The following is a 22,785-nucleotide window of genomic DNA, read 5'->3' on the forward strand; positions in this document are numbered from 1 at the left end:
AACGTACTAGGGCGACATTTCTTAGGTATAAAATGTATTAGGAATTTGAATTTATAAATCTTTAAAATAAGCGAAAAATATTTAAATTTAATGGTACACCGACAAACGTCCTAAAGATACAAACGTACTAGGGGACAAACACACTAGGAAGTTTGTCCTTTTTTCAGTTCTAGGACGTTTGTCGCATTAGGACGTTTGTCACTTTAGGAGGTTTGTCGGTGTACCCATTTAATCAATGCTTAAAATAACAATATTAAAAGAATTTTCAGACCGTTTTTGACTACAGCATCAAAATGAAAACATTTTAAGCCAATAAAATCCCCACCTCCCCCTCAACCCCCTCCCAATAATCTGTAGCTAAATAGTTGTTTTAAAGAAATGGTTGATTTGAACAATGAAACTGCGTTTCTGCAAAACCCCATCAATTGGATGGAAATTCAGGTATGTTTATTTGCGAATCATAATTCTTATAACTCACTTTGTCTGTTCGTCCGCCAGTCAGTTAGTCCAAAACGCTATGTTGGAAATGGATCTTCTCAGCTGATGATAAAGATAACTGATTAATTGTTTGATCATATACCCAATTCGTGATCTTCTTTAATTTATTTTTATTTAGAATCATGGAAAGAAAACGAAATTGCGGGGTTTCGTCGTATATTCACAGTAACTTTTCTTCTATTTCTAGCTCCGGGGGGGCTCTATCCCTAAAGAGCATATTTTCTAACCCTTTTTTATATAGCACTTCTCTCTCTCTTTCTTTTTTATGTAGCGGGACAAAGTGTCTTAAAAATCAGCCATGTGACGTCATAAAAATGAGGGAGATGAGAGGAGAAGAGGGAATAAAAACCCCTAAAAAAAAATGGATAATCCATCATTTTTATGATGTCACATGGCGATTTTTGAGATACTTTGTCACGCTACTTTTATATGATCACTGAAAATCTATGCTTTACTCACTTTATCCGCCTATATTTACCTCCACAATTTTTTGTGCTTCGCTACTTATGGATGTTATCATACCTGTTTATGTTTACACACAAAATTTTTTCATTGATCTAGAGGGATTAGACAATGACCGATAAATTAATGTACACCCCCAATGATGTTACACAAAATTACTGCTTCTGTAGAATACATATATTTGTTGAAACTTTTGGACACTCAACTTAGTGAACAAATCAATCAAAATTTTATTAGAGTCCCCAAAGTTGTTAAGCCAACAAATAAGAAAAGGTTATTATAAAACTTTGGGGACTAGTGTAATAAACAGCCCTTCTTTCCTGGATTTTCTACAATTACAACGATCAGTCTGTTCGTTAGTCCGCTCATAGATAGTCCCTTTCATCATATCAAAATTTGCTTCAAAAGAATTAATGTATTTTTTTTTTAAACTGTACCTTTATCTTTTAATCAACTTGTTTATTAATAAGTTTTATCATTAAAGTTGTATATTATATTTACACTGTAATTAAGTTGTAAAATTAATTTTTGTAAACATTATAATTTGTATTATAATTTTTTTTACTGCTGTACTGCATCTAATTATCCTTGCAGTTTAAACATCAGTCATATTTATTTATTCTTTGTGATTATATTGTTATCAATTTGTAAACTTTAGAAATAAATATAAGTTTTTTTTAATAACTTTACGTAAAGAGAAGTGGTGATAAAATATCTTTTTTAAAGGAGACGAATAGCATAAAACATTCCCAATTTTTTATATGCATAATTTGAACTATTTTATAAAATAACATAAAAAATTATCAAGTTCAATTTCAGCATATTAAAGAAGATCTTACTGCTGTGCGTGTGTGTGTTAACTCTGTTAACTGTGACCTCAAGGAGGATAGAACTTATTGGGTATCAACAACAGGAGGAATCACAAGAACCTTTGTTTACAAAAGGTAATCGGTGTTTTCACCCTCCTGAACCCCCCCCCCCCTTTATTTATGTAACTATTAAAAAATAGAGGGGTTAGTCTTTAGTCTAACCCTTGCGATGACTATTCATGAGGTGCTTGAGCCCTGCAGGGCTACTCATTACTTATTATAACCTAACCTAACCTAATAAACAAACAAACGAAAAACAACCACACCACCCATATTTTTAATTATGAAAAAGCGTAATAACTCTATAATCGTTACTAGAAAGTCCGTACGTCAATTCAAAACATGTTGATTTTTAATCTTCTTGATAAAAATTTTTCATGTGATAAAATTATCCTATTTTATCTGTTTTTTTTTGGCATACTGATTCCTATTACAACAAGGTAAAATATTATAAGCGAAGCATCACTATAATCAAGTCCTAAAAATGTAAGCATCTCCTTCAACAGTATCCTGTATTTAATTAGTTTTGCAACAAATTTGTTATACTGGTTCTTAGGATAACATAGCTATTAAAATGCTATAATTGAAGCTTATCTATAATCAAGTCCTAAAAATGTAAATATGTCATTAAAAAAATATCCTGTATTTATGCAGTTTTGCTGCATATTTACTTACAATTATGTTTCGACTTATACATTTATATTCTGCTAACTCAGTTCTGACACTCTATAAGTTTTAATATTCATTTGTCCTATCATTTCAGAGCTTCGCCTTTATGGATGTTGTCATCCTTGTTTTAATTAAATTTCTAATTGTAGATGATAAAAAGCAGACAGTAAATTTAACCCAGGCTTCTAAATTAAAGGTAAAAAATTAAATTACTGTATCAATCAGTTATAATTACAAATAGACTTTTAATTAAAATTTCTTTAACACTTGTGACTTGTATATTATTAAATCAGGGAGGAAAGGAATATTAGACTGTAAATTATACTGGTACCCAAAGTTTTTTATACACTTTCCCTTTCTACTTTATAATTTGGGTACTTTTTATAAAATCTTGATCGGTTGGTTTGATCTAACCTTGTCGAAAAAATTTGATGTTAATTTACCATAGTTTTGTTTATCATCATTAAGAATGTAAATCAATTCATCGTTCATTGTCTTTGCCCTTAAAACCCCTAAATTTGATATACAAGTGCCGGCATATCCGGTTTAAAATGGACAAGGATATATACTTGGCGATTAGCAGAGGGATAATACATTTTTGTATGTACATCCCCAATGTTAATAGATTATTTCTTCTGTAGCTTAAACTATTGGTTGATAAGTGTGGACACTGCTATTTTAAACAAACCAAAATTATTTTTATGTTTTAAAATTTTTATATCCGCGGAAAGCTGTCTATAATACGATGCGATAATTAACTATTCTAGGGAGAAACTGAGGATGTAGCACAAATAATGAGGAAAAGAATCAATCATATGGAACAAGGTAAAGTCTTCAAAGCAGTGTTGCGGAGCTAGAGCCGGGAGCCGTGGAGCCGCCATATTTTGCTGGAGCCCGAGCCGGAGCTGGAGCCGTAATTTTCGTAAAAAAACGGCTCCGGCTCCGGACTAGATAAATAAAGAGATTTTTTTTATAAATTTTAATTTGGTAACTCTGTTTTGTCATGTGCAAATGCCCCTATTAATTTTTCAAGTACATTTTTATCAAAAATTAAGCTTTTTTAACTTTCAAAAGTTTAAAAATAGACGTGGTAAAAAAATATGTCGAATTTTTCTTGATTTTAGGTCGGAGCTGGAGCCGGATCCGGAGCCGCACCAAAATCAAACGGCTCCGCAACGCTGCTTCAAAGTATCAATTATATTATATAGAAGCTTCGCCCCTAGCATCAATGCATCTTTATGTAAAAATGCACTTATTTCATCCCAAGACCAGTAATGGTCTGAAATCAATCATGGAGGCTTGGGCGAAGAAGGGGATGGGGTTAAGGTAAAATGTCCCCCAAAAAAGAAATTTAGGTAAAAATCACTTGGAAATATATCAGAATGAAAATTTAACAACACCGAACTTTGGGGTGCCACACACCCCCTTCCAACAAAAATTTTTAAAGTAAAAAAGATCCCCTTCCTTCAAAAATTTAAATCCCTCATTTTACCCAACTCTTAAAAAAAAATTTAAGTTCTGATGTCCTTATTCATGTTCAAGTATATCCTTTTTTTTAGTATGTGAAAAATATGGGCTGGACGAGCGAGGAAATGATCATCTACACCAACCTGACCCTTGGGAGTACATTCTTAATAAGTAAGTTAGTATACTTTCCATCAAATCAATTTTTGCACAAAAATCTTAACTAAAAGATTTTAAAATCAGATCAAAAACACCAAAAATATGAGGGAAATTGTGAAAAATATAAAAATAGCCAAAAAAAACTGCAGTCCAACCGCCATTGATTTTTTATAGTTAATTATGCTCCCTAATGATGGGAATGTTGACAAGAAGTTTCATTCGTCTATCTTAATTAGCAGCCGAGAAAATCACATTCCCCCCATATCATTACTGAGAGACAGACATAGTTAATTATAGAGTTTGTTTGCTACTAATAAAGAGTGAAAATACAAAATTATTTCTATTGTTACAATAATGCTCTTGCTCATTCCCCATTAAAAATTGGGTACTGGGTAGCAGCCCTGCAGGGTTAGGGCATCTCAGGTATATATCCCCATAATATTATGAAAAAGTAAATCATAGAAGGGAGGAAGGGGACATTGGACTGTTTATTATACACCAGTCTCCAAAGTCTTATTACGCTTTCTTATTCGTTGGCTTAACAACCTTGGAAACTTTGATTGAAATTTGATTAATATACAGAATTGGTAATATTGTGTATCATCATTGGGACTAAACAATAATTAATCGACTAGTGTCTTATCCCTTTAGAACCCTGAAATCATAGAGTAGATTTGCTCCTAAAATAATTAGTTAAATTAATGTAATGATAATATTCCAAGTAATAAATGAATATAGTACATTCAATAAAAATTATAAAACACATTTTATTGGAACAATGATGACAACATAAAAGCGAAGCACTGAAACAGTAGGACAAACGGACACTAACACTTGTATAGTGTCAGAACTAACTGAATAAACATAATATAAATTATGTATAAGAGTCAAAGCAAAATTGTAAGTAAACTTGTTGAAAAACTGCTTGATACAGGATAATGTTTATAGACATACTTACATTTTTAGGACTTGATCATAGAGTTGCTTATATTACATTATACTTTGTTGTCCCAAGAATCAATATACCAAAAATCAGATCAATCCGATGATAAGATCACATAAAAATTTGTTGTTAAAAAAGTAAAAAAATCAACATGTTAAAAATGAACGTACGGACATTAGAGTTGCTACGCTTTTTAAATCGTACCTAACTACTAAAGGAATCACCATGCAAAATTTAAAATCGATAGGATAATTCTAACATGCCTAAATTAACGAAAAAAGCTATTCGTTACGGACGTTCGGACGGACCGACCCTAATTATAGAAAAGTTTCGCTTAAAAATGATCACTTCCTCTCCATATACAGGCTTCATTAACAAATGTTACTTATTTGTTACTTTAGGAGGTAAAAATATCGTCACTAATTCTATGTATTTTTGTGCTATTTTGTCCATATATTTCAAGGATTAAGTATTATTAGTCATAATAGCTTGAAACAAGAATAGTTTTAATGAAAACTGAAAAAAAGATGTTACGGGAAAAATGGTTATGGAAAAAACATAGTTACAGAAAAAAGGGTATAGTCCCTTTTGTGGCAACGCCTCTTAAGGGGCGATTCGTCGTATTTTCAAAATAGCTTTTGACAGGTTATTTTAGGTTAGGTAAGATATGTTTTTGAATTGGTGGAAGAAGTGAAAACTAATTGCCTTTTTGAAAAAAAAGACCAAAAATATGAAAAGCGAAGATACACAATCTCAAATAATTAATCTTTATAATGCAACAGTTGAACAATCCGACTACATTATGATTAGAATGTTTACATATTTTGGTACGAAAGACAAAACTTTTTTCATTTTACAGACATTTCCTTGAAAACTTATATTTTTTATAAAGAAGTTGTATCAACTTTTTTTTTTATAGCTAGCCGGTTCTTTTAGTAAGTAGTAGATGTAAAATTTTTCATAGAATTCAGATATGCAATCGGTTTTTTTGTAGACCTCTTATTTTTTAAGTAATTTAAGTTTTTTAAAAAAATAATTAAGTCGGTTTTAAGGTACTAAAACGCAACAAAATAAAAGAAGAAAATGGCCAGTAAGAACAAAAATAGTAAGATCTTTAATTTGACACCTTACTTTTAAAATTCTGTTGAGTAATTATTGAAAAAATCTATTTTTTTAACCTCGGTATAATAAAAACTTTAGACCTAAATATTTTCTCAAACAGACATAAAAAACATGGGTTCATATATACCTTCAGAATCAGAAAAATATTACGAATCCATTGTAAGCAAAATTGAAAAAAATTAAAAAATTAAAAAATTAAAGAAATGGCCAATTATTTTTTTTGTTCAGACAACACTATTGTCTTCCCTTTTTTACCCCCTCTTTACCCCCTCTTTACCCCCTTCCCATTTTTATACTCAATTGAAGAATTAAGACGTTGCCTGTACAATATAATATGATATTTTCATATAATTCCTTTTATTGTAGTTTATATACTATATTGTAAACTTTTTTTTTCAATTTTGCTTACAATGGATTCGTAATATTTTTCTGATTCTGAAGGTATATATGAACCCATATTTTTTTATTTGTGAAATAATAAAATTAAGTTCAAAGTTTTTATTCTCGTGGGTTAAAAAAATCGATTTTTTCAATAATTACCTGACAGAATTGAAAAAGTAAGGTGTCAAATTAAAGATCTTACTATTTTTGTTCATAATGACCATTTTCTTTCTTTTTTTTGTTGCATTTTAGTACCTTAAAATCGACTTAATTTTTTTTTTTAAAACTTAAATTACTTAAAAAATAAGAGGTCTACAAAAAAACCGATTGCATATCTGAATTCTATGAAAAATTTTACATCTACTACTTACTAAAAGAACCGGCTAGCTATAAAAAAAATAGTTGATACACCTTCTTTGCAAAGCTACCGTCTGTCCGTCTTTCTATTCGTCAGTCTATAACGTTCTGTGTAAAATGTGATGATTGGTTGATATTCAAGATTGCATTGAACATCTTCTCTTTAAATAACTTTGTATGTAAATCCATCCTTGATTTATTGTGCTGCGCTGCTTATGGATGTTGTCATTCTTATTTACCTGTTTCAGGGAACACAAGCTGATCTGGTGTAATATATTTAAATCCAGTTCCACCTCCTGGATGTATGTATTCAACGTACTGGCAGGATATGATCCAAAGTTTTTAAACAAGTAAGTACTTTGTCTTGGATCTTAAAGGATAAGACAAAAAACGATAGATTGATGTCAGCCGGTCCCCAATGATGGTCAGTCAAATTAATCCTTCCGTAGGTTAAAATTATTGTTTGTTAAGTGATTTTAAAACTTTGGGTACACCACTGTTATATACAGTCCCCTCCATTCAAAGACGTACAAAGAGGGGGGGGGGTGGAGATTGCCCCCCCCCCAAACGTATTTTTTTTTTCATTTTACTTCCCCCCCCCCCATTTAAAATTTACCCCTACCCTGGGAGTGCCGTAGGCACCCACAACCATTTAGGAGGGGGTATTTACTCCCCCCCCCCATTTTTGGAGTTTGTATATTACCATGCACAATTATGAAGATGGCATCAAAACTTTGGGTACTTTTATTAAACTTGTTTGGGTTGGTTCAAACAAGCAGTTACCAAACTTTTTAACCGATAGTTTTAATGTTTAGAAGAGGTAATTTTGTTTATCATTATTCGGGATGTGCATCAAAATTTTTACCCTTTAAGATCCCCCAAAAAAAAGATTGTTACAAAATCTATGTATATCTTGCAAATTAAAAACTAAAATCCAAAATTTTGCAAATTTTTGCAATAAATTGACATGTCGTGTACACAAATAAATATTTAGAACCTTTCATTATACCTATTTATTATTAATATTCAAAGGCAAAGTTTTTTTTATATGTTAAGTCAAAAAAATTGCACTTAATTTTCTTCAAAATTTTTATTTTATTTATTTCATAGGACAAAAATGGTTCCTTTACAAATGGCCAGAAATAAGTAAGTAATTTTTAAATTTTAGATTAAATAGCAATACATTTATAATAAGCTCTCCAATTCTTTTCAAACAAGGATGACAACACCCATACAAGCAAAAACAGTCAAACAAATTAATAATATTAATACTTATAGCGCCAATTTTATATTGGTAAATTGGCAAAATTGCTTATAAAGTTATAAATTGTACCAAATCATCTAAGAATCCATAATCAATTAATGAAGATGGTAGGATAAATAGATAAGGTTGGTATCAAAAAGCTATGAACACAAGTTTGAAATTGAAGTACAGCCTTTCTAGTAATAACTTTAGCGATTAAAGTAAAATACTAGAGGGGGAAGGGTTACATAACTGTATTTCCCCATCGCACTGTCCTTGTGCCGACTCTCAATTGAGTCATCGAAAATCAACTAATGGTGTGGTGTATATTAACACAGACAAGTAGCAGAAAACAATTTGGTAGCAAACGAATAAGATCATTGAACAAGGATGACAACATCCATAAGTAGCGAAGCACAAAAAATCGTAGATGGGAATACGTACAGGTAGATTTAAAAGGTTTTTACTAAAATCAAGAATAGATTTATTGGATAAAATAAATATGAAACCTTGTTTTATTTTGTATGATGACGATGGTCAAAGTAAATTATATTCAAGATGCTCATAACAATGGGAAAAATTATTTTTATACTGATATCCCATAAAAGTTTGAAAATTGGATCAAAATAAACAAAGATCTTGGGAAATATGTAAAACATATAAAAATAGCCAAAAACCTGATAAAAGGCAGTCTGGCCGCCATGGTTGTTTTCTTAAAACGACAAAAAATTTAATTTTTAAATCCTTAAAAACTTTAAAAATTTGGAAAATCGGACCATATACACTGAAGATATGGAAAAAAGTGTTAAATATATTTATAAATAGCCTAAAACCTGCCAAAAAGGCAGTCTGGCCGTCATGTTTATTTCCTTTAAAGACGGGAAATTTAATTTTGATATCTACAACTGAAAATTTTTTGAAAATCGGACTATAAACACTGAAGATATGGAGAAAAATGTGAAAAATATAAAAATAGCCTAAAACGTGCTAAAAATCGGTCCGACCGCAAATGATGTTTTATAGTCAATTGTGCTCCTTAATAATGGGAATGTTGTCAAAAAATTTCAGCATTCTATCTTTTATAGGAGCTGAGTAAATCCCATTTCCCCCATAGCGTTACGGACTGACGGTCTGACTGACTGACTGACGGATGGACGGACAAAGTGAATTATAGAGTAGCTTCGCCACCAAAAAGGGAGGGAGTTATCTGTATATACAATGATACATCTATACTATAGATCTGTTGTTTAGAGTTGCTCTGCTTTCTAAATCGTAATTATTTTTGCATAAATTATCAAAAGTTTGAATTTGATATATATTATATTAAATATATCCATTATGGACATACAGACGAACAGAAGTATGGACGGACACCTAACCTAAATTAAGAAAAGCTTTGCTTTTAGAAAGGCTTTGTATGGCATGTATGGCTTCAAATCAGAAATATTGCCCCACTAATCGCTTAGTGGGGCAAAATTGTTTCCGTGAAAAATCCACCAAAATCACATTAATAATCTACAAAAATTAAACAAAATCATAGAAGGGTTATTAACATAAGATTTAAAATTTTTGTAGATTTTTTATGTGATTTTGGAGGATTTTTTACGAAAACAATTTTGCCCCACTAAGCGGTTAGTTAGGCAATTTTTTTAAGAATCCACCTCAGTTCTGAGCCCTACTGAAAAATCATGTATTGTATCGTATTATAGCTTATTTTACACAAAAAATGAAATAAATTTAATGGATAACCCCTGTTTTATTGGCCCTTATTAATGTTGAATATTTAGACTATTTGAATATTTAGATATGGTCGGCCCAGTTTACAAGAATTAGAAGATTTTATTGATGATAATGAAACTGTATCTTTTCTTGTTGCGAGGTATTTACATATTTTCAATCTATTTCATGAATTAAGGAGGTTTTACAGTGCTCACCAGGAAATACCATGAAAATGACCTGATTTTCCTTATGACTTTAATATTGAAAAAGTAATTACAAGTAATTTAAATTCTTGGGTTTTCAGTAGCGAAGCTACTCTATAGAAATGTTTTTGGGGAAAGTTGATGAAACGATAGATTACTTAGTTTTTTTTGTGAAGATTGCTATGATCAATGAGAATTATTTGGATCTATTGACTGTAGATAATGCTATAAAGAATTTTTGTTTTCTATGCTGTTATCTTATATAGACAGCTAACATTTTGTATGATGATATTTCTATCCAATAGGAGCCAATAATCTGTAACTCCATTTGTAAGTCTGTAATGCTCCTGGAGATATAGGGAAACTATTTTTTCTTCTCAAACATTGTATTACAAGATACCTAGCTGCTTAATTCTTTGTGGCCATTCCTATAAACTATGAAATTTTCAAAAAAAGGCGTCTTAACTTTTTTGCTTTTTACTTAAGATAGCTAGCCGGTTCTTTTAGTAAGTAGTAGATGTAAAATTGTCCATAGAATTTAGATATGCAATCGGTTTTTATGTAGACCTCTTATTTTTGAAGTAATTTAAGTTTTAAAAAAAAATAATTAAGTCGGTTTTAAGGTACTTAAACGCAACAAAATAAAAGAAGAAAATTGCCAGTATGAACAAAAATAGTAAGATCTTTAATTTGACACCTTACTTTTAAAATTCTGTTGAGTAATTATTGAAAAAATCTATTTTTTTAACTTCGGTTTAATAAAAACTTTAAACCTAAATATTTTCTCAAACAGACAAAAACAATATGGGTTCATGTATATCTTTAGAATCAGAAAAATATTACGAATCCATTCTAAGCAAAATTGAAAAAAAGTAAAAACTTTAAAAGATAAAAATGGCCTAAAATATTATATTTTTACACTTAATTTTAACTATTAAACTAGCCAATCAAAAATCTCAAAAATTGACGAATCAGGAAGCTTCACCTCAAAACTTTACCAATAGAATTGACAAAAAAAAGGATTATGTTCATACAATATATACAATAGATACTACAATAAAAATAGTGATACTTACATAACATGTAAAGAATGAAAAAGTATGAACAAATATGCTTCAGTCTGATTATAAACTTCAAAACAATGCAGTTAAAAATGCATTATTGATTCATGTGTTTAAAAAATATCTGTTACAGTGTATGTACATTTGTTTAGGTTTTGTTCAGGTTTTGTTCAAGTCAACCCTTTAAATTTGAAAATTATGATTCTTAAAATAAACTTATATTTTTTATTAGAGTTTTATATAACTTTTTCAATTTTGCCTAGAATGGATTCGTAATATTTTTCTGATTCTAAGGGTATATGTATATGAACCCATATTTTTTATGTCTTTTTGAGAAAATATTTAGGTTTAAAGTTTTTATTAAACCGAAGTTAAAAAATAGATTTTTTCAATAATTACTCAACAGAATTTTAAAAGTAAGGTGTCAAATTAAAGATCTTACTATTTTTATTCATACTGGCAATTTTCTTCTTTTATTTTGTTGCGTTTTAGTACTTTAAAACTGACTTAATTATTTTTTTAAAAACTTAAATTACTTCAAAAATAAGAAGTCTACAAAAAAAACCGATTGCATATTTGAATTCTATGGACCATTTTACATCTACTGCTTACTAAAAGAACCGGATAGCTATCTTAAATAAAAAGCAAAAAAGTTAAGACGCCTTCTTTCTGAAATCTTTTACATTTTAACTTTGTATATTGTGATATGTATGTCTGTACAAATTTTTTGAGCTTTTCTACTTATGTCTGTTGTCATACTTATTTCTTTGTTATAAAGAATCAATAATGTGGTCTTGCGTACTTTGTTAAATAACAATAGTACAATTTTCATAACTTCAAATCAGATTCATTTCGCTGGATTAAAACCATTTCTTAAGCCATACAATTTTTCGCCAAAAATGAAGAAACTCTTTGGATTAATCCTTCTTATGGGCTAATAAATAAAAAAAATTTAAGCGTAAATAAATCATAGATTAATATATTGATAAATTTTCATCGGTCCAGAAATTCAATTAGTCTTCCATAGAATGTTTCATGAGACCCATGGATATTCATTTTTTTTTCTTCTAAATATAACAACGAGGATTACGGGATCGTCAAATAAATCATGTATGTTAAACCCATAGACTCCAGGTGATAACTTGAAGATCAGGAAAATAGCATAAAACCACCCAAAGACATTTATTAAGCTTTCCTCAAAAGTAAAGTCAATTCGGACCGGTAGATTTTGAGATATTTAGCTTCAGACAAAAAAACTTACTACTTTATATATAGGGAAAAGGGTACTTTTTAGTGAGCGTAACATTACAATTATTTTCTTATTAAGCATTAATTTTAATATTTGTTCGGAATATTAAATCCTTATACTAAAGTAACAGGATGTGTGTCTGTGTGTTTGTTTGTACCGAAGGATCTCGCTAACCGCTGAACCGATCGGGTTCTCCTTAACAGGGTAGCTTCTCATAGGTCCCGGGAAGGTTTATAACTATTTTCTTGGAGGGATGGGACACCCCCAACCCCCCATGCAAAAAAATGAAAAGTACCCCCCACCCCAAAAAAAAATTTAATTTTTATAACTAAAATTAAAAATTACTTTTTTAAAAAGTCTTAAATAAGAAATTGGGTTATCAAATTCGACTCTCCCCCTCCTCAAGTGCCCCTAGAGGCTTCTAGGGGGCGTATCCGCTAGTGTTAAATAAACGAATTAAGCTTTAAAACCAGACAAAATTAATACAATATTTATTGCTTCAATTAGTTTATAATTGAAATGTTTCTATCCTAATGTCATGTAAAATTGATAGTTTCATTAAAGTACAGGGGATTGAGGTTTTAAATGCACTGCATACAGGGAGGGAGGAGACTTTGGAATATAGATTATACTGGTACCCAAAGTTTTATAACAACTCGATATTATTCGTTGGCCAAAATCTTTGGGAACTTCTATTGAATTTTAATTGCAGAGTTTCAAATTACTAGTGTCCAAACATTTAAACCAATAATTCATTCTATAAGAGGGAACATTGGGGATAAATATCAATTTATCGACCATTGTCTTATCCCTGAATATCTCTGATCGTATGTATATGTAGTGAAGACAGTGGTTAATCCATAAGAAACTAAATATTTGGAAATAATTTATAATGATTTAGCTGCAATTTAAAATTCAAAGTGTAGTGCAGTTCACTCATGTAGAGAAGGAGAAGGTAGGTGGGTGAAAGGTTTGTTTTAGGAGGGGGGGGGGGGGGGTAGGGTGGGTGTGGAGGGAGGGGTAATTTGAATGAATGATTTTTGAAATACCTATGATCGTGCATATGAAGGAGAAATTATACTTCCAGGCTAGTTTCTGGTGGGTGCGTAACCATAGACGTCCAAGGATAGGGGTAAAGAGGTTTTTATCCCACTCAAACTTTTAAACCCCTTATTTAACCCCCCTAAAAACTTTAAAAAATACATTGAATAACCCCCCTCAAACCTTTGGTACTCTTCATTTTACCCCCCACAAAACCAAAAGCATGGACGTCAAACCCATAAACCCAAAAAGCATCAAAAGTTTCAAAAATTTTTGAACCCCCGAATCCTTTATTTCATTAAAAATAGGTAAAATTTTGGAAAAATCTTTTTCAGGGCAAAGACACAAGTAATTTACAAAATTGTTGAATTCCTAATAAAAATAAATGAAGAACTCAAATATTTTGTATTCCCTATAAATTAAAAGCCACAAAGATTTAATAAAAAGGTAATTTATTTCAATTTATTTCAAATAAATTGAAAGTACGTCATTTTATATGATATTTTCTTTCATAAGGAATTGGAGCAATTACTTATAAAAGGTTTAATTTATATTTAACATAGAAGTGTGTAATTATTAGCCATAAAGATAAAAACACAATGTATGATTAATTGGTCTGTATAAAACTTTTGACAAATATAAATTTGGAAAAATTATCAAAATATTTTTGCTGATAGCAAAGAATATATTTGAAATTGGAATATATATTTGATATGCAAAATAAAATACATAAAACTTATGATTAATGTTTTTTAGCTAGCAAATGAGCGTACGTACAATTGATTTATTATTACTTAGATTTTACACCAGATTATCATGTACCTTAGCTGGTTAAAATAAAGACCCTACCCCCATCCCCCCCCCTTTTCTTTTCCTCGTCCCCTCCCCTTCTACTGGATGGACGAACTTACCAATAAATGATGTCCATGTTGGTAACCTAAATAAACGAAAAATTTTCCATTGTATTGAAACAACATGCTTTTAAAACTTTGGGTACAAGTATTATGTACACGCCAATGCCTCCTCCCTTCCTGCTAATTATAAAGTAACTGGGCTGCCAATAATGAAAAATTATCACATAGAACCAAAGCTAAGCTAATAGATTTTAGTAGTGAAACTACTCCAGAACTCACTATGTCTGTCCATCCGTAACAAGATAGACTGCTGGATTTTTGATAATTAATTTCTTACCAAAAATTATCCAGTAAACAATTCACTTAAACCGTCAAACTGTCGGTCAAGCTACAAATATATTTTTTTTCCGGGAAAATTTCGTGATTTTATACAATTTAATAAAGCAGATTCTTTTATTTTTATGACCATTGAACATCTACTTTAAAATTCACTATATTCATGTTTTTTTGTGCTTCGCTACTTGTGGATGTAGTCATACTTTTTTGCGTTATATACTAGTGACTGCGCTTCTAGCATCAAGAATATGAAAAAAAATAGCCTAAAACCATCCAATGACCTATTAAAAGCTTCCATAAAATGGAGAACCGAATCAGTTTAGTAGTTACTGATATCTTAAGCTTCAGACAAAAAAAAAGTTTACTACTTTATGTAATAGGATATTAATATTTTCAATTTAACCCTTAACGGTCGGGGGGGGGGCGTTGAACGCCCCCCCCTCCGGTTTTTTCTATCTCATTTTCTGTGTGTGAAAGATAAAGAGCCCAAACTGCTTGACTTTTTAAGTATTGGTATGACACATAACTGAGAGTTGGAATTTTTTGAATATCTCCATCCTGGCGGGCACAGGATGCCAGCAAACCTGGCAGGGTCATCCAGGTAAAGAGCAAAAATATTTTTTTGACTAAAACAAAGCATTTTATCATACCAAATTACTAAAAAATCCTCTAGTAGTACATATTTATATGAAATACAGGTGTTCAAGTCACTTTCAGGTTCCAGGTATGATCCTGCAGGTCCTGATCCTCCAGGTCTCCAGAAATCTTTAAAAGGCTCCTGTGGCCGCAATTTTTGATCTAGATACTTCAAATTTTAAACTTAAGCTTTTCTGACATGTCTACATAACATATTAAAATTTCATGAAGATCCGCCGCCGTTTTCCTGCCGACCGCCGACTGCGGCGGCTGGCAGCTGCCAAGTACAGCTGCGGCCGCTGAAATTTAAATTTTGATATTTCTAATGTAAAATTTACACAAAGATAAACATTTTCTGGAAAAAAAATTTTCTTCTAGCTTCAAAAATAAGAAAAATACAGCCGTTTGAAATTTTTAAGTAAAAAAAGACCTAAAAACAAAGGTTGTTAAATAAAAGGGTGAAGGAAGCGAAAATTGACTTAGACCTATAAAAGGTCGGAAATTCATTATCAAACAGGGGACTTGCACAAAAAAATTTAGCCCTCTAGCTCTAATAGGAACTGAGATAATAAGGGGGGGCGTTGAACGCCCCCCCCCCGACCGATTAAGGTGCGGCTAGGGGCCCGACTGTAAAGGGTTAATATATTATAAAAAAATATTCCTTATTTGTTTAATGCATGATCATATTAATTTTGAAAAATGGAAAATCAATAGAACCAATAAAGTTGTTATTTTATTAATTTAGATATATACAGGTATGTTTACTTGTAAATATCAGTTTAATTTATGATATTTTATTACTTTTATGTATAACAATGATGATAACTGCCATCTATAATACAAAGTAGCTTGATGTCTGTCCGTCTGTCTGTCCCTTAAGATCTCGGTAACCACTGAACCGATCGGATTCTACTCTTCAGGGTATATACCTACTGGTCCTGTGGTGGTTTTAGGCTATTTTCTTGGGGGGATGGGACACCCCAAACCCCCTCAAAAACAAAAAATCCCCCCCCATTTTTTTAAATAGAAAGTAGTGGGGGCACCTTAGTGGGGGTACTTATTGTTTTTTTAATTACCTCTTGGAACAAAGCTCTAGAGGCTAGGGGCGAAGCCGCTAGTAAGTATTAAAGCATAATAAAGCCATTGATGGATAAAGGACAAAGTAATATATAGGTAGCTGGACAAAGTTTCTTAAAAATCAGCCATGTGACGTCTTAGAAAGTGGGAAAGAAAACCTCTAAAAAAGATGGATAATCCCTTATTCTTATTCACATGTCTGATTTTTGAGATACTTTGTCCCGCTACATATATGGACAGAAGTGCTGATGTCATAAAAAAGAAAAACAAAGAGGGTTAATGAATATTTAGGTCATTTAAAGCATTACTGACAGACCGACTGACCAAAAAATTATATTCTGGCTACTCGTTGATACAGGGAATCTTCACTAAAAATGTTAGCTGTTTATCTTGTAGGCTTGAAAATCATATTAAACCCAGAGAAAAAAAAATGGATTATCTTCGCTACTATATATTGTATGTAAAAGTATGTTAAGAAATCTAGAATTACCAAAATGAATGGGTTTATTATTACTTGGATGTTAAACCAGATTATCATGTACTCTCGTAAAGTGAAACTTGTTGCGGGCTAAAATAACGACACCCTTATCCCCTACTTTACCTCATCCCCTGCCCTCTTACTTGATGAACGAACTGACCAATAAATGTCAAGGGAAATAGCAACCTAAATTGACGACAATTTTTTTTCCCTGTCATAATATCCATGTACATTTTTCAATTACATTTACAAACAAAGTACGTGAAGAAAGTCGCTAAAAAATTCTGATGTCATAAAAACGAGGAATGAGGAGAGGAGGAGTTGGATAGAAAACCCCTAAAAAATAAATGGATAATCCATCATGTTTATGACGTCACATGCTGATTTTTGAGCGACTTTTTATACAAACAATTCAAGATTTTTATATTCTTAGTTTATAAACATTATTTTTAGGAACCCGTTTGAGAGGTTGGTTTCTGGTTACAGAGACAAAATCCAGGTGAAATTTACCAGCGAAGCTAGTCTAAAAGTGTTTGTGTCTGTCTGTTCTTCTGTAATGCTAGTGTTGTCTGCTATTTATTCCTAACCTCTTAACATAAAAACTGCGGCATTAGCTGCATATATGATGGAATACCTGCTTGCTATGTCGGAGTCGTGTCAGGTTCGAGTCTGTGCGACACCACATTATACTAGAGACGTTGAAAATTGTCCCTACTGCTGTTATGTCGGACGTGTGACACTAAAAGTAAGAGTTGAGGGAGGAAGACTAAACTACATAACTTTTTTGTCACTTTTGAGGAAGACGATTCCCTTTTCTCCCATCTCTTTTGAAGAGATTTTCTTAACCCCTTCCCTTTTTCTTTTCCCTTTATATGACGTCATATGAATAGTCTTCCTCAAAAGTTATGTAGTTTATGTAGTTATGTAGTTTAGTCTTTCTCTAGTTGAGGGAATGCGTTGGCCTGTAAACAGACTCAACTCAATCATGCACAATTAGAACTTCCAGACAAAGGTCGTAAAATCAAATGGTTGGTTGTCTGTTGGATGTTACGTAACCTAATATCCTATAATGGGCGAAAGAGTAACGCAACTGTACGTGAAGAAAGTCGCTCAAAAAATCAGCTCGTGACGTCATAAAAATGAGGGAAAATCCATCTCTTTTTTAGGGGTTTTCTTTCCTACTTCTCCTCTCATTTAACTCATTTTTATGACGTCACCTGCTGATTTTTTAAGCGGTCAACTTCATGTACCTTTCATAAAAACTTTCAAAAACGTTGTGGAAAAAAATGTAACAATAAAATGTAAAACTCCTAGAAATATGAAAATTAATGATCAAGCAATTACAACTAAATTATATGTAATACATCAAAAATATTGAACTATTTGAATGTTAACTTAAAGGTAAATCCTGTAAATTCTATAGGTTAGTATTTTCTTTAGCCTTACTTAAATATAAAGGATTATGTAAGACTTAAAAAACCCTAACTCCTTTTTATACATTGCTTTTAATTTTCCCCTTAGCTCGAAAAACAAAGTTTTTTTAGTAATTATTTAAACTTTGATGTTTGCTTTCTTTATGACACAAAAAACTAAGTAAAATTAGTTTAAACACTGCAAATACAAATAATTAGCAAAAAGTTTATTTTTCCTTATAAAAGTTCGGTAAACTTTAATCAATTTTAACAATAAATAATTTAATTTAATTATTTGTTAATTTGATTATGCAAATTTGGTTTCTGTACTGTTGAATGTTTAATTTTATCTATAATAGAACGATGTATGTCTGTCTCTAGCTTCTCATAGGTCCCGGGCAGGTTTGTAACTATTTTCTTGGGGGGTGGGACACCCCCTAAAAATAAAAAATCCCTCCCCCACCAATTTTTTCTTCTTTTAAAACTAAAATTTAAAAAGTAGGGTTGACTACCCCCCCCATCCCCCAAAAAATCCCTCTCCAAAATAAAATTTAATAAAAATCTTTCTTTTAAATCTAAAATACGAAAATTTTTGTTGATCAAAAGCCTCTAGGGGCGAAGCTGCAAGTTAATAATAAAGCATTAAATACACCTTAGAGATAAAGGATACATTTTCGCATGAATTCTATCTTAAATAACAGGAGAGAAAATCAATTCTTTTGACTACTCTCTTTTAAATATTGTTGACAAAGGTTTCGTGATTATAAATAAATTATTTCCGGTTTGGCTTTGAAACCAATAAATATCCACTGGATTAGAACTGGTTCTCAGCCATACTGAAAAATCATATAAAGCCCCTCGTGGCTAACAAAATGATTTTTCATATTGCGGAAAGCTGTCTATAATCTAACTCATAGTTTAGTATAAGAAACTTTATAGGATTTGACCGTAGATGTCTATAGTGCCTTAGCAAAATGGGAATAGATGTCACTGCATTTGGCCTACCTGTTCTATTGACGTCAGGAAATACCCTATATCCCATCTCTTTTCTAGGGGGTTTCTTTCCCTCTTCCTTTTCTCTTTCCCTCTACTATGACGTCAATAGAATAGGTAGGCCAAAAGCTTTGACATTTGTCCCCATTTTCCTAAGGCACAAAACACAGCTACGTTTAAATTTGACCTAACATGATTTAGAAGGCATAGGTTTCGTGATTATAATTATTTAATTGTTAGAATTCCTATCCCAAGAGTGAACATGATCTATTACGAAGAACAATTACAGCTAAATACAGGAAAACAATCATTATAGAATTCTAATTTAAAGTGTACACAGTACACAAAAAGGTTACTATGGTGCCTTTCAGTGGCGTCCACAGAGTTGTATTTCTTGAAGGGATCAAAAAGGCAGGCCTACCAAATCTAAAATTTAATTGGGTGAGGGGTGTCGTTCAAGCTTTTTTTTTTAAGTTGCAAAAAAAACCTAATTAGGGGGGGGGGGGTATGAGCGCCTAGCTTGTAAAAAATTTGTTTTACTCCCTTCATTTTTTAGCCCGAAGGAAACAAAATTGCTCCAGGGGGTAATACTAAAATTAGTACACTTGGATACCAATTATGTGGTTGAATTGTTCCTTCACTGTGTGCCTACCTATAGGTCAAATATAATGATTGATCATCTAGATATTCTATATTGATTGTATAAACTGTAGAAATGTGAAAGTGCCAGCAAAAACATTTAAACTTCCAAAATCCATGATTCCAACTTTTACAGAGTTTGTAGCTTATATTGTTGAGGTAAATAATTTTAGTTAGGGAGGGAGGGGACATTGGGCTGTTTATTACACTAGTCCCCAAAGTTTTATATTAACGTTTTCTTATTTGTTGGCTTAATAATTTTGGGGGCTTTTATTGAATTTTGATTTGTTTGTTAATTAAGTTGAGTGTCCAAACGTTTCAACTACTAACTGTGTTTTAAGAAAAATTTTTGGTTTATCATCATTGGGAATGCATACCAATCTATCGGCCATTGTCTTATCCCTTTAGATCCCTGTTTTTTTAGCTATTCTATAAGTGTTTGTGTCCTTGATTTAATAGCATAGTTTTTCACCTTTCAGGGTGGGTCGTTTGTCAGTAAAGAAGAGCTGTCATTAATTTCTAGGGCATGTTAGAGTTGTCCTATCGATTTAAAACATTGCACAATGAATTTAAGAGTAGAAAATTGCTCGCATTTATTGGTCGTTTATCCAGAAGGAGGGGAATGGGGAGATCATTATTTTAGCCAGTTACAAAGTTAACTTTATTATAGAACATGAAAATCTGGTGTAAGATCCAAGTAATAATAAATCCTTTATATTTCAGGATGCTAGGAGGGGTATCTCTCTAGTCATGCACTGCACCCCCTGTCAGTTTAAACTTAATAATATTGTTCTCTACAACTATATTTCAGGATGCTAGGAGGGGTATCTCTCTAGACATGCACTGGACTCCTGTGTATAAATTCTGCACCCCATGTCAGTTTAAACTTAATAATATTGTTCTCTACGATACACAGACACAAGACACTGAATACATTCTGAAAAAGTGAGTATTTAATAGATTTGTTACTTTTTATCTTACAAGACCAGTAGGTATATTCCTAAAGAGTAGAGCCCAATCGGTTCAGTGGTTACTGAGATCTTAAGCTTCAGACAAACAGACAGAATGACAGACAGACATCGTTCTACTTTGTATTAAAGATAGATAGTTAATCTGGCAAAATAATCCGTCCAAATGTAAATAAAGAATCGTAATAGTTATTTCTTTCATCGTATTATAAACCGCTTTCCGGGGATATAGAATGTACAATTATAAGATTAAAACTAGTTTTTTAGCCCCGAGGTGCCAAAGGCACGTGCTAAAAAACTGGTTTTAATCTTATGATTGTACATTTCTATATTCATGTATAGCATCGTATTACTGACAATTTTCCACGAATATTAAAATAAAAATCGTAAAACTATTACTAGTTTTGTCAGCCTGGGACTTCTGCACCTCAGGGCTAACGAAACTTGTTAAAAACTAATATTTTTTATTTTAATATCCGCGGAAAGCTGTCTATAATAAGATGCGATAAATAATAATTATTACAGGGCAGGCATATATGATAAAATTGGAGGAGTGATGTCATTAAATCCCAGCAAAGGTGTAAGTAAGTATCTCTTTAAGAGCAAAGCTTTCTATGTTGAGAGTCAGTCCGTCAGTCCGTTCCGTAACCAATAATTCTAACCTACAGGGAAGTAGGGCTATTTTATTTATCCCATAGGGAATACATTAGAGTAAAAATCTAGAGGGAGAAAGGGTTAAATAACTGTATCTCCCCATCGCAATCGTCTTTTGCAACCTTCCTATTGGGTCATAGAAAATCAACCAATGGTATCAGTTATATTAACACAGCTAAGTAGCAGAAAATTCATTTAGAAGCAGACGAAAGAAGTCTTTGAAAAATGAAGGGAGGTAGTTGTCTGTATATACATCTATACTATAGATCTGTTGAGAATACACATCAAATTACTTTACTCAGTCCTAACTGTAGAGAAGCTTTGCGTCAATCCTCAAAAAAACATAGGTTCTATACACAAGTTTATTTATACACAAACAAAACAATACGTCTAAATTCAATATCTACAGTTAAATTAGTTAACAAGATCCTTGAAATATATGATTATGTATTTGTAGGTAGTACGCAGAACACAACATCCTACCACGTGGCCCAGCTACCTAGGCAGCTGTTCTACGACCTGGTGCAACTATACATGATTGACTTTGAACTGTTTGGATTCCAGCTGCCAGAGTTTGATGATTATGCTTCGTACAGAGATGCCATGGCCTACACCCACCCCATGCCAACTACTAATTCCAACTATGGTGCTCCTGCCCTTACTACACCTAAAAATAATTTGAATATCAAAAGGAAACCAAAAAGGACTAATTATTAGTTCTTCATCGCATCGTATTATAGACAGCTTTCTGCGGATATTAAAATGGAAAATTATTGAGTTTTGAGGCCTGGGATAACAACACTGGTATTAATATTATAATGTTTTTTTTATATTCGTGGAAAATTGTCTGTAAAACAAGGCTAAACATGATTTTCCCAAAGAATTTTTCAGTATGGCCGCGAACCGGTTCTAATCCATCAGATATTAATCGGTTTCCTAACTATACTGGAACATATATTTCTGTAAAATTTTTACAAACAAAGATTTTTATTTATTTTTTTATAAAAATATGAATTAATCTTATCAAAGGAGTAACAAAATTTAAAGACAATTGGATTTCCTTAAAATTAGATGACTTGTTACAAAAAAACCTGTGGATCCTGAAAACAAAACAAAGTAGCGGGTTTAGTCGTATTTTCACAATAGCCTTTAATGGGTTATTTTAGGTTAGGTAAATGATAATGACTGTCCCGCCGGGTTAGGAAATTGGACCTGCAGGGTCAGAGCCCCCCCGCCGGTGCTAGAGATGGGAGAAAATACGAAGAAACCCGCTATTTCGTTTTCTTTCCATGATACAA

At 31.9% G+C, this 22,785-nt stretch overlaps 1 protein-coding gene across 1 annotated transcript; it reads left to right on the plus strand.

The window, feature by feature from the left end:
- Positions 1-261: 261 nt before the first annotated feature.
- LOC145312197 (carbohydrate sulfotransferase 11-like) lies at positions 262-22,785 on the plus strand. Its single transcript, XM_080151401.1, has 14 exons — positions 262-441; positions 1,780-1,904; positions 2,648-2,694; positions 3,266-3,323; positions 4,058-4,136; positions 7,173-7,274; positions 8,035-8,070; positions 9,972-10,046; positions 17,275-17,320; positions 19,467-19,523; positions 19,938-20,024; positions 20,677-20,810; positions 21,359-21,417; positions 21,945-22,785. Exons 1-14 carry the CDS (start codon positions 395-397, stop codon positions 22,202-22,204), a joined length of 1,212 nt encoding a protein of 403 aa, XP_080007527.1. The 5' UTR covers positions 262-394; the 3' UTR covers positions 22,205-22,785.

Source organism: Acartia tonsa, chromosome 2, assembly GCF_053477335.1.
Source record: "Acartia tonsa isolate MP-2025a chromosome 2, ASM5347733v1, whole genome shotgun sequence".
In the NCBI taxonomy this organism is placed as follows: domain Eukaryota; kingdom Metazoa; phylum Arthropoda; class Copepoda; order Calanoida; family Acartiidae; genus Acartia; species Acartia tonsa.

Bases quoted from the DNA above. Each gene is read 5' to 3' on its own strand.
- LOC145312197 (XM_080151401.1), top strand. From the start codon at position 395: ATGAAACTGCGTTTCTGCAAAACCCCATCAATTGGATGGAAATTCAG. The intron at 442-1,779 runs GTATGTTTATTT...GTTCAATTTCAG, and splicing joins TCAATTGGATGGAAATTCAG to CATATTAAAGAAGATCTTAC. The intron at 19,524-19,937 runs AGGAAAACAATC...TGTATAAACTGT, and splicing joins GAACAATTACAGCTAAATAC to AGAAATGTGAAAGTGCCAGC.